Source organism: Aegilops tauschii, chromosome 5, assembly GCF_002575655.3.
Source record: "Aegilops tauschii subsp. strangulata cultivar AL8/78 chromosome 5, Aet v6.0, whole genome shotgun sequence".
NCBI lineage: Eukaryota > Viridiplantae > Streptophyta > Magnoliopsida > Poales > Poaceae > Aegilops > Aegilops tauschii.
In genome coordinates this window covers 583,401,562-583,414,030 of record NC_053039.3, presented here as the reverse complement: position 1 = coordinate 583,414,030, position 12,469 = coordinate 583,401,562, and the positions used below count along the sequence as shown (strand labels likewise).

The window sequence follows — 12,469 nt, the reverse complement described above, 5'->3', positions numbered from 1 at the left end:
AGATCGCAACCCGGTTTGGCAGATCAAAGGGGTCCGGAATACTGTCGCCATCGGAACAGCCCCCAATCCGGCCATCTTGTAAGTGATATAATGACTCGGTCTCTCCGGTCGATGACTCGTCGCCGGAATAAACGACGGTCTCACCACCAGATTCCGATCTATCCTCAGATTCCCCTCCATGGATAACTCCCACGAAGGCACGCTTCATGACAGGCTTGACCCGGGCAGATCTCGCACGCTGAGCCGTTTCGACGAGGTCGGTGCAGATGTCCGGCTCAGGGCCCTGTTCGCCGATCTTGCCAATGAAAACGTGTATGCCACCAAAGGGGTCCCGGTACCCGTACTCGATTGAGCCGGCCTCGGGGCCCCAGCCTGCATCGTCGATGTAGAGCTTGCCGCGACGACTCTTGGTCATCCGGCCCACAGCGTAACCCTTGAGTTCTTCGAAGTTGCCCTCCAAGAACTTGAAACCATCGTGCGATAGCCCCACGGTGGGCGCCAACTGTCGTGGTTTTGTCACGGCAGATGTCCTAGAGAAAGGACTTAGTCGTGGAGGCATCGCTACGGGTTAACTTAAAGGGGTTAAAGCGGACAAGGGACGCAAGAGAGTTTTATACTAGTTCGGCCCCTTACGATGAAGGTAAAAGCCTACGTCTAGTTGTGATGGAATTGCTGGGGTTTCGATGACCAGGGAGCGAATACGCTTTGCCTGAGTCTCGAGTTGTTGTCTGTTGTCCTTGAACCACCGCCGGGTCGTCCCCTTATATACATGGGTTGACGCCCATCGGTTTACAGAATCCCGAGGCCGGCTCATAATCGTGTCCGGCTCGGTCTCCGCTACTTCTATCTTACAACACAAGTTTACATATCAATGCCGGTTTATGTCTACAGGCCTTAAACCGGCTTTGGGCCCTGGGCCTTCATAAAGCGTCACCATCTGTCTTCATGGACTTCAAATACAGACGAACTACGCATGGGGTTAACCCGGCCTCTCCTGGCCGGTTTACGTCCAGTGGTAATATCCCCAACACCTGTCGTAACACGAAGAAGCAGTTGTTCACCGTGGCCTACCCCCTCTCGGTGCCGGTCAACGCCCTAGACTGTAGGGGCCACCGGATGGGTGCTTGGTCTGTAGAACCGGGCGAGGGCCATCAGATAGGTGCTCGGTCTTTATTTTCCTATGACATCACACAGGATTTCCCATGCCGCTTCCGGGCATAATTTCATGTGGTGCCTTGCAGATCTGGAATTTCCGGCGATGAAACCCTAGCAGAGCAATAAATTTCTCAAACATTGCACACGTGCCTGGAAAATGCGGGGGGCGTGGCACGTGCCATGCGATGGCCTCCTTTGGGAGCACAAGAAGTTTCGAGGCCACCGGAGCAACATGCCCCGCACTTCCTGCACAAACCGGACACATTCCCTCTTGATACCCAGAAACCACAACTACACACATGCAAACTAAGAAGTTAACTTTTGCTCAAATTGCATATAAATCAAACAAACTCCCAAACTAAAACCCACAAATCACTATACTTATAGAGCATTGCATGAGCTAATCTAGCAATGAGATATGAAAGGACAAAGTTGCTAACCTTTGTGAACACTTGGATAGATGGGCTGTCTTCAAATTTTGACAAATCTTGGCAAAAATGGAGGAAGAGCTCGAGCAAGTGGAAGAACAGAGGAGAGAAAGGGGAAAACAGAGAGAATGGGCTTGGGCTGGACGAAAGGTTTATGAAAGAGCGGTCTAGGGCACGGGCATCATTAGTCCCGGTTCCAACGGCTAGGAGCGATCGGAGGCACGAGCATCATTAGTTCCGGTTTGTGATACAAACTCGGACTAAAGGGGCGTCAGGCTGGGCCCCCAAGAGCCCATTTAGTACCGGTTTGTAACACAAACCGGGACACGCTCCTAGCCGTTGAAACCGGGACTAGTCACATTAGTCCTGGGCCGAATCCAAACCGGGACTAATGATCCGAACGTGAAGTCTGTTTTCTACTAGTGAATACATAGCAAAATCACAAATGATGATTATATTCCAGGAAGTGCAAGTAAGCTCTGTTCTCCAAAGCCACTCAAGTCACAAGTAACACAATTCCCAATTGCAGAAGCACCAAAGAGGCAGTCGATCTTACTCAGCTTCATTAGGACGATGAACCCTTCTTGACATCAGTGATCATGATGTATCCAATCCTGCACAAACATGGGAAAACATCCAACATCACAAATAACAAATCCTCGGCTGAAATCCCAATACAGCTACAAATCATCCAAAAAGAGGAGGGGTTCAGCAGCGCGACCAACTCATATCTCCTTGACGCTGTAGCAAGGATCCATGCACTCGAGATTTACAGGAGAGCCGCGTATTTGGATTGATTAGAAGGAGGACAAAGAATGCCGGCCAGTTACAGTGTGCATGCTAACGCATTAGCTAGCAAAGGAAAAAACAAAGCCAACACAAAGCATAAGGTTAGCATAGCCACCAAACGTGCCGTGCCAGCTTTCTGGAGGCGATCGAGACATGGGATGGCCAATGCCCGCCTTGCTCTACACGTCAAGTTCCTTTTATCTTCATCATATTCAAAGATAGCAGATATATATTGTGTAGACGTGCTAGAGGTATATATTCTTTATCCAAATAGTACTAACATTCTGGCTTACTCATTTCTGTCCGTGATTAATGTTGTGTGGATGATCATAACCATCCATGGGTATATACCATAAGACAAAAATGAGTCAAATTTATGCCACAGCAAACGTTATGATTATTATTTCAAATTTATTATCCTTTCTCGCAGATAAAAAACAAACATTATACTATTCTAATCACGGACATCATATGGTACAACCAAGGCGGCGTTGAGGTTGAACAGAATGCGCAGCCTCTCGTTATCAGTTTGCAGCGCCTCCGTCCCTGGCACATCTTCAAGATCAGTTTGGCACTCGTTGGAAGTGTCGCCGGCGATATCCACACAGTGGGGCAGACGCAAGGAGTGCAGGATGCCCTTGTCACCTTGGTGATCCTTAATCATGGCTTGGCAGATGTTGAGCGTGCTCACCACGTTCTCATATTGCAGCTCACAAATACTGAGAGCGTACATCGCCACTGTGCCTTTTTTGGCGTTTCGTAGCATTTTCTTGACCGTGACACTAGCATCAGTGACACGGCCCTTAAGGATGTCGATGGAGACGAGCACCAAGCCAGGGAGGTCTTTAGCCTCGGCGCTCCGCTTGTCCGACTGGAGGGTCGACAAACAGAATTCCTTTGTGACATTGGGGGCTTGGGTCTCGCCCGAAGCGTTCTTGCACGCTTCCACTACGAGGCTTGTTGCCTTAGGTTTGCCACCGCCAGAGCCACCGGCTTGAGTAGTAATGGCATTGGAAAGGAGCATGAAGACGATCACGGAGAAGAAGATGGAGGTCGGCGGCATTATTGCCATTGCTAGAAGGCTAGATACAAGCCTTGAACTGTCCTTAAGCAGAGGGAGATAGAGTGAAATGGATAGAGAAGGGTGTGTATTGTAGAGATGGATGGAGGTGTTCGTGAGGTTGAGTTTTATTTATAGTGCGTGCAGTGAGAATTCATAAATGAAGTATCCCGCTTGATCATGGATACACATATTAATTAGTGTCCAGTCTGTGCACATTTTGCACCTCCGGCTAATAATGCCCTTTATATTCATAAATACAATTGATGCACATTTCAGATTTTACTTTTATTAATACACATGTTGCTTCCATAGATTCTTTAATGTAACATAGCTTGATCATGAATATCCAAATGATGAGTGTCCGTAGAATGCACAAGGATATACTGGTGCTCATTTTGTATCTCATCAGATTAATGCTCTCTATGTTCCACAAATACACAAATGCTCATTTTAGATCTTCTCATAGTAACACATCTAACATCCATAGACTCATTAATGCAACATAACTTGAAGATGGATATCTAATATGGATCTCATCCATAGATTCACTAATGAAACGGAACTACTTTGCAGACGACAAATATGTGCACGACCACTGCACGATAAGCATCTAGCGGCCTGCTGCCTACTGTTGCCATGCAATGGACGGAGCTGGTTGCATTGTCGTGCACACATCGTCTGCACACTATTGTGTGTATAGCACTGCTCTTAATGAAATATAGCTTGATAATGGATATCCAGATGATGAGTGACCGTAGAATGCACAAGGATATATGAGTGCTCATTTTGGATCTCATCGTATTAATGCTCACTGTGTTCCACAAATACACATATACTTATTTTAGATCTTCACATAGTAACATATATAACATCCATAGACTCATTAATGCAACACAACTTGATCATGGATATCCAAGATGGATATCATCCATAGATTCATTAATGCAACACAACATCTAACATCTAACATGGATCTCATCCAGATTCATTAATGTGACATAGCTTGATCATTTATATCCAAATGATGATTGTCCGTAGAATACACAAGGGTATATTGGTGCTCATTTTGGATGTCATTGTATCAATCTATGTTCCATAAATACACATATGCTCATTTTAGATCTTCTTGTAGTAATACACATCTAACTTCCAGATACTAAGCTCCCAAGATTTGGAGTGTATTGGTGCGTCGGTGACTAGCTATAGGGTCGCTGTGGACCCCTCCTGTAAGGGTGTGTGTCGCTGGTTGAGAGTAACACAAACCTAACCGTAATGGGCTGCTGTTTTCCCGGTTTTGAGAAGGTATAGTTTGGCTTATGTTTTTCTTTATTTCTATTGTTATGCTTATATATATATATATATATATATATATATATATATATATATATATATATATATATATATATATATATATATATATATATAGTTTTTTCTTTGCTTGTTTGATTATTATTATTATTATTATTATTATTATTATTATTATTATTTTCAATTACATTTTCACATTTTTAATAATGAATAAGCTTTCTATATTTAGAGCCGTCTGGTGCATTGTTGGCTATGAGTGTGGCTATCGGCCCGCTTGTATGGGTGTGTGTTGCTGGTTGAAAGAAATGCACACCTGGCCAAAATGGACCAACCGGTTTTTCCGGTTTTGGGAAGGCATTGCTTGTTGTTTAGTTTTTGTTTATTTTTTGTGCTACACTACTGTTTCTAATATTTTTATTTTTCTTTTTTGTTTCATTTTTATTTCTTCCCTTTTAGTTTGTCTCCACATTTTAATTCATGAATGTTTAATAAAATTCCTGAATTATTAAAAATGTTGAATTATTTAAATCCATGAACATTTTTAAAAATTAATTAGCACTTTTTAATTCATGAGTATTTCTAAATTTAAAGTTCATGAACATTTTTACAGTATGTGAAATCTTCCAAATGTGTGGGGCTTTTTTCAAATTCGTGAACATTGTTTAGAATTCAAGAATATTTTTAAAATTCGTGAACATTATTTGCTCACCGGCGGCAACGGCCAGATCAGGAGCAACTGTAGAAGGGTCAACCCCAATTGCTGATCAATCAGTTAATCCCGAAGTCTTGTTCCTTTCCTGCAGGTGGTCTATTAATATTAATTTTTGCACTAATTTTGCTGCTATTTCTTTCTTACGTTTTGATTTGTACGATATAGATCTTATTCGTTTGTGTTCACTTAGATTTTAGAGGAATCCATCAGTTTGCTGTTAATAGGATGGATGGAAGCACTATGAAATCCCTATCACAAAAGAACCTTTTTCAACAAAGGTTACGAGTGTGTTTCAAATCTTCAAGTTGGCCCACACTACGAAATACTTTCCTCGGGTACACTATGTACGTTGCTAGCTAGGGGTGTAAGAGCATCTCCAGCGGCGCCCTCAACAAGGCCCCTCAGGCGATTTTTCGGCCGCCGGCGCCGAAAAATCGACCCAGTCACGTCCCCAAAGGCCCTTTTTCGCTGGCTCGGGCCGAAATTGGCGCCGGCGAATCCAGGCCGAACCCGGCGCGCTGGGGGCGCCGGCCGAATCATTTTTGGCGCGAAAATTGGCGGGCCCTCCTTGGCAGCGACTCGGCTCTTCTCGTCGCTTCGTCGTCCTCATCGCCTCGGTTCCCGCGGCGGAGTCAATGCCAAAGCTATCGCGCGCTGTCGCGCCGGTCAGCCTCCTCCATTGATGCCTCACGGGCGGCACAATGAAGACGGGCGACGCGCGTCCCTCGCCCGCCACGCGTACATACGGCGGCCACGCGAGCGCCGCCTATATAAGCTGCCCCTCCCGCACCGATGACGCACAGACTCTCCACCGCCGACGCCCCCGTTCCTCCCTCTCTTCTCGCCGTTTCCAGTTCACCCAATGGCCGAGCGCTTTTCAGGCGATGGCGCGGCGGCGGACGGCTTCGGCCGCCGCCACCTTCACGAGGACGAAGCCCGGCTTCTGTATGAGGCCGAGTACCTGGTCCCGCCGGACATGCGGGTGCCCGGGGCGTGGAGGATCAGCGCCGGCGGGGTCCCAGTGCCACCGCCGCCCACCGGGGCGGCGCGTCGCGCGGAGATCGCCCGTATCCGTGCGTCTCGCCGCCTGAAGGGCTGAGGTACACCCTCGACAGCACGCTGTGGGAGCCGTACTTCTGTCGCCGCCATGCCGAGCAGCTCGAGGCCACCAACGGCGTCGTGCCCTCCGGGAGGCTCAACGCCGACGGCCGCCGCCGATGGTGGGCGTGCCCGGCCGCACGCTGGAGGCCGTCCTCGAGTACATCGAGGGCGGCAACACGCCCAGGCTGGAGTACCCTGCTCCCCCCTCCTTCTCCCGCCGGCGTGGGAGCTCGTGGACGCCGAGACGCATGGACCAGGCGTCCTCCTCCTCGTCCGGCCGCTCGTCCGACTCTCCCTCCCTCCTCACCGTCAAGCCGGAGCCCCAGGACGCGTCGATCAGCCAGCGCACCCGCAGCTTCGGCATCCGCATCGCTGAGTCCTCCCCCACCTCTTCCCGGCTCGTCAGGCCGAAGGTGGAGCCCGGCCTCCCCGCGGAGTACGAGGCCATAGTCCAGCGCGGCTTCTCCGACGAGGACGCCCTAAAGTGGGCGCGGGACGACTACCTCCGCGACGAGATGGTCGGGTAACGCCGAGCCCTGCAGGAGATAGCCGCCTGCCAGCGTGGGCGCGAGGACGAGAATGGCGTGGTGATCCTCGACAGCGACGAGGACGAGGACGCCCCCGGACCGTCCAACCCGCCGCGCGTCGGCGACCCTGGGCAGGGGAGCAGCAGGGACGGCGGCCGCGAAGGAGGCGATGACGACGACGACGACGGTGGCGACTACACGCAGTTCTACAGGCTCCTCGGCATGTAGAGCTTCAAGGGCGGCGGGCGGCGAGGAACGGCGAGGGCGACGGCGGGTCTAGTAGCGTTTTTTTTCTTTTGTAAAATATATTATATATGTTATGAACTCGCCGAAGTTTGGTTGAATTTGCGCCTTGTTTGTGCGAATGTGGGGCCGGATTTTGTTTTTCAAAAAAAACATGGGCGCGGCGACTGCGGAGCATCACGCCCCCAGCATGCGGTTTAGCGCCGGTACGCCCCCAGGCGGCGATTTTTAGCGCCTCCTGGGGGGCCAACGGCTGGAGATGCTCTAAGAACAACCTACAGGCGAGCAAATTTTGCTCAACTGCTAAAATTTTATCATCACAGATCAGAGCAAACACATGTCTGAAAACCAAAAACCACCTAAAGTTATCAAATTTGCGTCAACTGCTAAAATGTAACTGACCAACGTACATTCAGACAAGTATAACTTTACCAGCTCCAATGATGAACTGCAGCATCATGCACATCTTACTTGAATTCTAGTTATTGCATTCTACATCAGGAACAATAATGTTTAGGTACTCCCTCTGTAAAGAAATATAAGAGCATTTAGATCACTATATTTCTTTATAGAGGGAGTAACAATCAACAAAACACATAAATCACCCGAAGTTTACATTAACGCCGGCAGTCCATGATACGGTCTTCTAAAATACAGTGGTCCATTACATGCTTCTAGTAGATGAGATCATCACGAAATCCACACATCGTTTAATATGGACAATTATTGTTTTGCAAAGGTCTGCAACAACGATAATTGCCAAGATAACTGTGGTAGCACCTAGTAGTAATACCCGCCTCCAGAATGCCCGCCTCTGTAGTGTGGTCGGAACAAGCCCCTACCATATTGCTGCATAGAATTGGATTGAAAAATGTAAGCCAGAAAATTACACAAATAGAGGATAACCAAAAGACAAGACAAACACCTACATCTGACCCCGCAAGAAAAAAAAGAAAACACCTACATCTGAGGCAGGGCCATAGTAATCACGTGAAGAAGCACTCCCCATCCCAAAAGAGTCTGCAAGTGAAAATATACCATGAGAAATTATCTCAAAATAAGGATTAAAGGGGCTCCATCCGACATAGTATTATATATTCAAGAAAGGGAACATGTCTCTGCTGCATCGAAGATTGGATTCAAACCTCTATAGAAAATGATGGCTCGTCATAGTGATCAAATCGGTTCCCCCGATAAAAGGGAGGCTCGTAATAGTCAAAGCGAGGGCATACACAACGAGGACCAGGCTCAAAGTACCCAGGATCAGGTTCCTGTCAAACAAAATGTAAGCTCCGTGGAGATGGCTACAGGCAATTACTTAGCACTCAATACAGTAAAACACCAACCATTTGAGAGTGCGGCCTCTTAACACGAGGCCAACCTTCTGCGGAGAAATATGGATTTTCACCAAAGTGTCCACCAAAACTATGCCTCCCTGATGAAGGTTCCCATCCCAAACAAATAGTGTAAAACAAGTTGATACAATAGACTAATGTACTGAATCACAATAGGCAGTCTATCTCGAAACACAAGAGCCTCACATGCTCGGAAGTCAGAGGGTGGAGCTTCAAAACCGTCGTTATTGGATGCAGAATTATATATTCCACCGCAACTAAGGGCATGATTATTGAAATCCCTACCACCATGGAAACCTGACAAGGGACTGATTCTCCCCTAATATAACTTTTATCTGCGCAATCATAAAATTTAACTAACACATGCAGTAGCAAATTTGAGGAGGCAGCACAATCAATTACTAGGTCTGTTAAAACCAGGTCCAGAATGTCCAATCCGAAAGCCGCCACTCATTCCTCCTTTCACAGCTTTACTTTTACGTAATGGATTTGAAAGTCTAACCCGTACCTTTTCCTGAGTTAAGAACACCAAAATCAAGGACATGCGAGAATGTTGTTTGGTACAAGGAGTTATATATACAAACAAACATGATAATATTCCAAATTAGAAAATACCTTCGGTTTTCCATCATCACCCAATTCGGTGTTGTTGATGGCTTCAATACAAGCAAGAGCTTCCTCATGGGTTGAGAAGTAAAGAAATCCGAAACCATTTCTTTTGACACTTGACATGTCACAAGCAAGCACCACACCTAATAAACCGTAAGCTTTGAATCGGTCCTTAACATGATCTTCATCCCAATATGGTGGGAGTCCATCAATAAAAACTGACTTAGCCTACAACATGAAAAAGTATTTCATGGCATGACAAATTGTAGGCTTGCGTAATGGTTGGATACTAAGAACAAATAATTGGGAACAACCTAAATGTGAAAATAGGATACTGAAGGAGATATTTTTTGGTTCTTTCACGCCACTATAGAAAATGTCTGATCTAAGATTCAAACTCTAAATAGGTGATTGGTGCCAAATTATCCAAATTGTAGTAACAAGCTTCCTAAGTACAGTACCTAAACATGATCAGAATTGCAAACTGTAATTGTTGGATATACTACAAGTAGCTAACCCATTATTGAAGGTACGGTGAAATCCTTCTACATGTCACCTCTTTCACTAACCTATCAATATAAATTTAAGGCAACTTTGTTATGAAGGAATTCTCTATAAATACAAGAGGCCGGATGGTAAAGGTAGGTTCAAGCACCTTGTACATAAGTTCTGCATCTGTTTCCTTTAGCGGCTCTGCAAAAGCAACTTTTGCAGTTCTCTCGGGATGACCAAACACAACATCAGGTTCCTGCAGCCTTTCAAATGCAATCATCGCATCTGCGTGGCAACAAAACTCAAGAAATGCAAAGCCCCGGTTCTTTCCCTCATTTTGAGTATCAGGAACCAGAGTTAAGCTTTCAACTCCTTGTATCCCATACTCATTCAGCCTTCTCTTAATCTGAAAAACAGAAGGTACATAGTTTATCAAGTAAATTACTTGCTGGCTCATGATTCATGATTGCTTATATTAAGAAAAACATACAGCTTCCTCTGTCCATGTATTGCAAATATTTCCCAAGAATAGTGTGTCGTTGTCCTCGCTAGCACCGATACAACATTGTTTGCCATTTATCTGCAGAAAAAGAGAATTTTACATATGTATCACATCCCACAAATAATGATATTCTATTAAATACTCCCTCTGTAAAAATATATAAGACATTTTAGATCACTAAAGGGAGTATGTAATATCAAGGGAGCTGGATCATTACCATAGGATTATTCATCACATCAATTGCTCGAGCTACCTGCTCTTTGCTTGCAAACTTCACAAATGCAAATCCCTTATTCTTGTTCGTCGAGCAATCCTTGTAGAGACGGATCTCCACAACATCACCAACCTGTCCAAACACCTTTCTAATATCCTCCTCGACAGCTTCACGGTCCAGCCCTCTCACAAAGATCTCTAGCTCCTTTTTCAAGTGCCTATTCTTGGCCATTTCTGACAACCATCTGCTCATCCTTCTCCACCCTAGCATGATCCTCTTCTTCTTCGACCTTGGTTGTATCCTGCCGTTCACCAGCAAGATCCTCCAAAACCACCTCTTCGCGATCCTTCTCCTCTTGCTCGGCATCCATTTCTCCTCCGCCAGCTACGTTGTCTTGATTATTTGCTGCGTTATCATTTGCATTCTGTGCAGTAGCATCACCCTTTACCGCTACATCATCAGCATTTACACCTCCATACCCTTTCACCTCTTCGGCTTCGTTCTCTACTGTTTGCTCGTTTGCATCGGCCGCTGGCACCTGCTTGTTATGTCCTACTTTTCAATCATATCCCTGAGAAAATAAAATAAGATAGGTAATATAACGCAATGCAAGATTTTTCGAATGGAAAATATTCACTAGTGTAAAAAAACGCTCTTATATTATGGGACAGAGGGAGTATATGCTAACTAGTTCTTGTGCACAATAGGGAACCAGTGGGAGCTTATAACAGGGACAAAAGGGTCAAAATTAATTGTCAAAGTATGACAAGTAATCGAGTTGGTATATATATAAGGTACAAACCTAAATCGACAAAACCATAACTTTTGAAGTGAACTTACATGGAGAAGGTGAAGGCATCCCGCAAGTCTTTTTTTCTTCCCATTTTTGTATGCCGTTATGCCAGCAATAAGATAATCAGCAACAAAAGTACACCAGTCCAGATTAATTATATTTTCATAGTCAACGAGATCTATCAGAAAACTTGTATCAACATATTGACTTGTGGATGGAGCTAGAAACGAACTAAGGAACCCACTCATAAAATAGACACAAAATTTCTGCGGACCCATATTCTTATCCATGGTTATTCTGCTCCAAACATCATATTTACTTTTACCAACTAGGGATTTGAACTCTGATTTCCTTGCATAAGCAAGGTCTGCATGGTCAGGATCCGCGGGATGTTGAAGTTTGGTCCCACCATTGGGCAGATTGTAGAAATCCTTGACACGAGACCGTATGTCAATGTAGGTGTTTTCACCAATTTGAGAACCTTCTTATCCAAATCAAAATTCTCAACCAACAATGACGTGACAGTGGGATCTAAGATGACATCCGGTTTCATCTTGAGAAAGGCACCCATCCCCAGACTGTGGTATGACAATGATCTAAGACATCCTGCAACATGCGGGGGGTGGCAGGCGTGTGATACAACGAAAATGTTATACGAAACCATGGTTCAGCCGAACCTATGCTCGACACCATTGATTTCTAAACACTATTCATGAGGATCCGTGCATGGTTGATTAAAAAATACAGTTGGCATGCATGTCTATTCATGAAGATCCATGCATGGTTGATTAAAAAATGCAGTTGGCATGCATGTCACAAATCCACATGTAGTAGGATGTTAAATCATACGGCATAGACCATAGGTTCGGCTGAACCATGGTCCTGAATCACGTCTCTCTGTGATACAAATCTTGGCTAAAATGCAATTATGCCAACAGTCAGTTCACATGTTATTATAGTTCAAAAAAATGACAACCAAAAACAGAGTTTTGCTAGTGCTCCCAACTTTGGTTTTGGCCATGGCTCTTGCTATTTGACAATCAAACTTCAAAAATGGGCAGGAAGGAGATGGGGAAAATGGATCTGGAATTGAACTCAAACAAATTGATCCATCAGGACTGCATACCTAGTAGGCAAGAAAAGGGAATAGGAGCGTCGTGCTTCCCCAGCTGCTGTCG

The 12,469-nt window shown here is 45.5% G+C and overlaps 2 protein-coding genes across 2 annotated transcripts; both read right to left on the bottom strand.

Annotated features, from left to right (window-relative positions):
- Positions 1 to 2,745: 2,745 nt before the first annotated feature.
- On the bottom strand, positions 2,746 to 3,535 carry LOC120964216 (uncharacterized). The gene has a single exon (XM_040388624.2). It carries the CDS (start codon positions 3,442 to 3,444, stop codon positions 2,827 to 2,829), a length of 618 nt encoding a protein of 205 aa, XP_040244558.1. The 5' UTR covers positions 3,445 to 3,535; the 3' UTR covers positions 2,746 to 2,826.
- A 4,751-nt stretch (positions 3,536 to 8,286) lies between these two features.
- On the bottom strand, positions 8,287 to 10,895 carry LOC109733641 (heterogeneous nuclear ribonucleoprotein Q-like). The gene is made up of 8 exons (XM_073499088.1): positions 10,538 to 10,895; positions 10,273 to 10,362; positions 9,946 to 10,188; positions 9,297 to 9,518; positions 9,084 to 9,195; positions 8,673 to 8,761; positions 8,472 to 8,597; positions 8,287 to 8,346 (listed from the first exon to the last, which is right to left on the bottom strand). The coding sequence occupies exons 1-8, from the start codon at positions 10,862 to 10,864 to the stop codon at positions 8,287 to 8,289; spliced, it is 1,269 nt and encodes a 422-aa protein (XP_073355189.1). The 5' UTR covers positions 10,865 to 10,895.
- Positions 10,896 to 12,469: the final 1,574 nt, after the last annotated feature.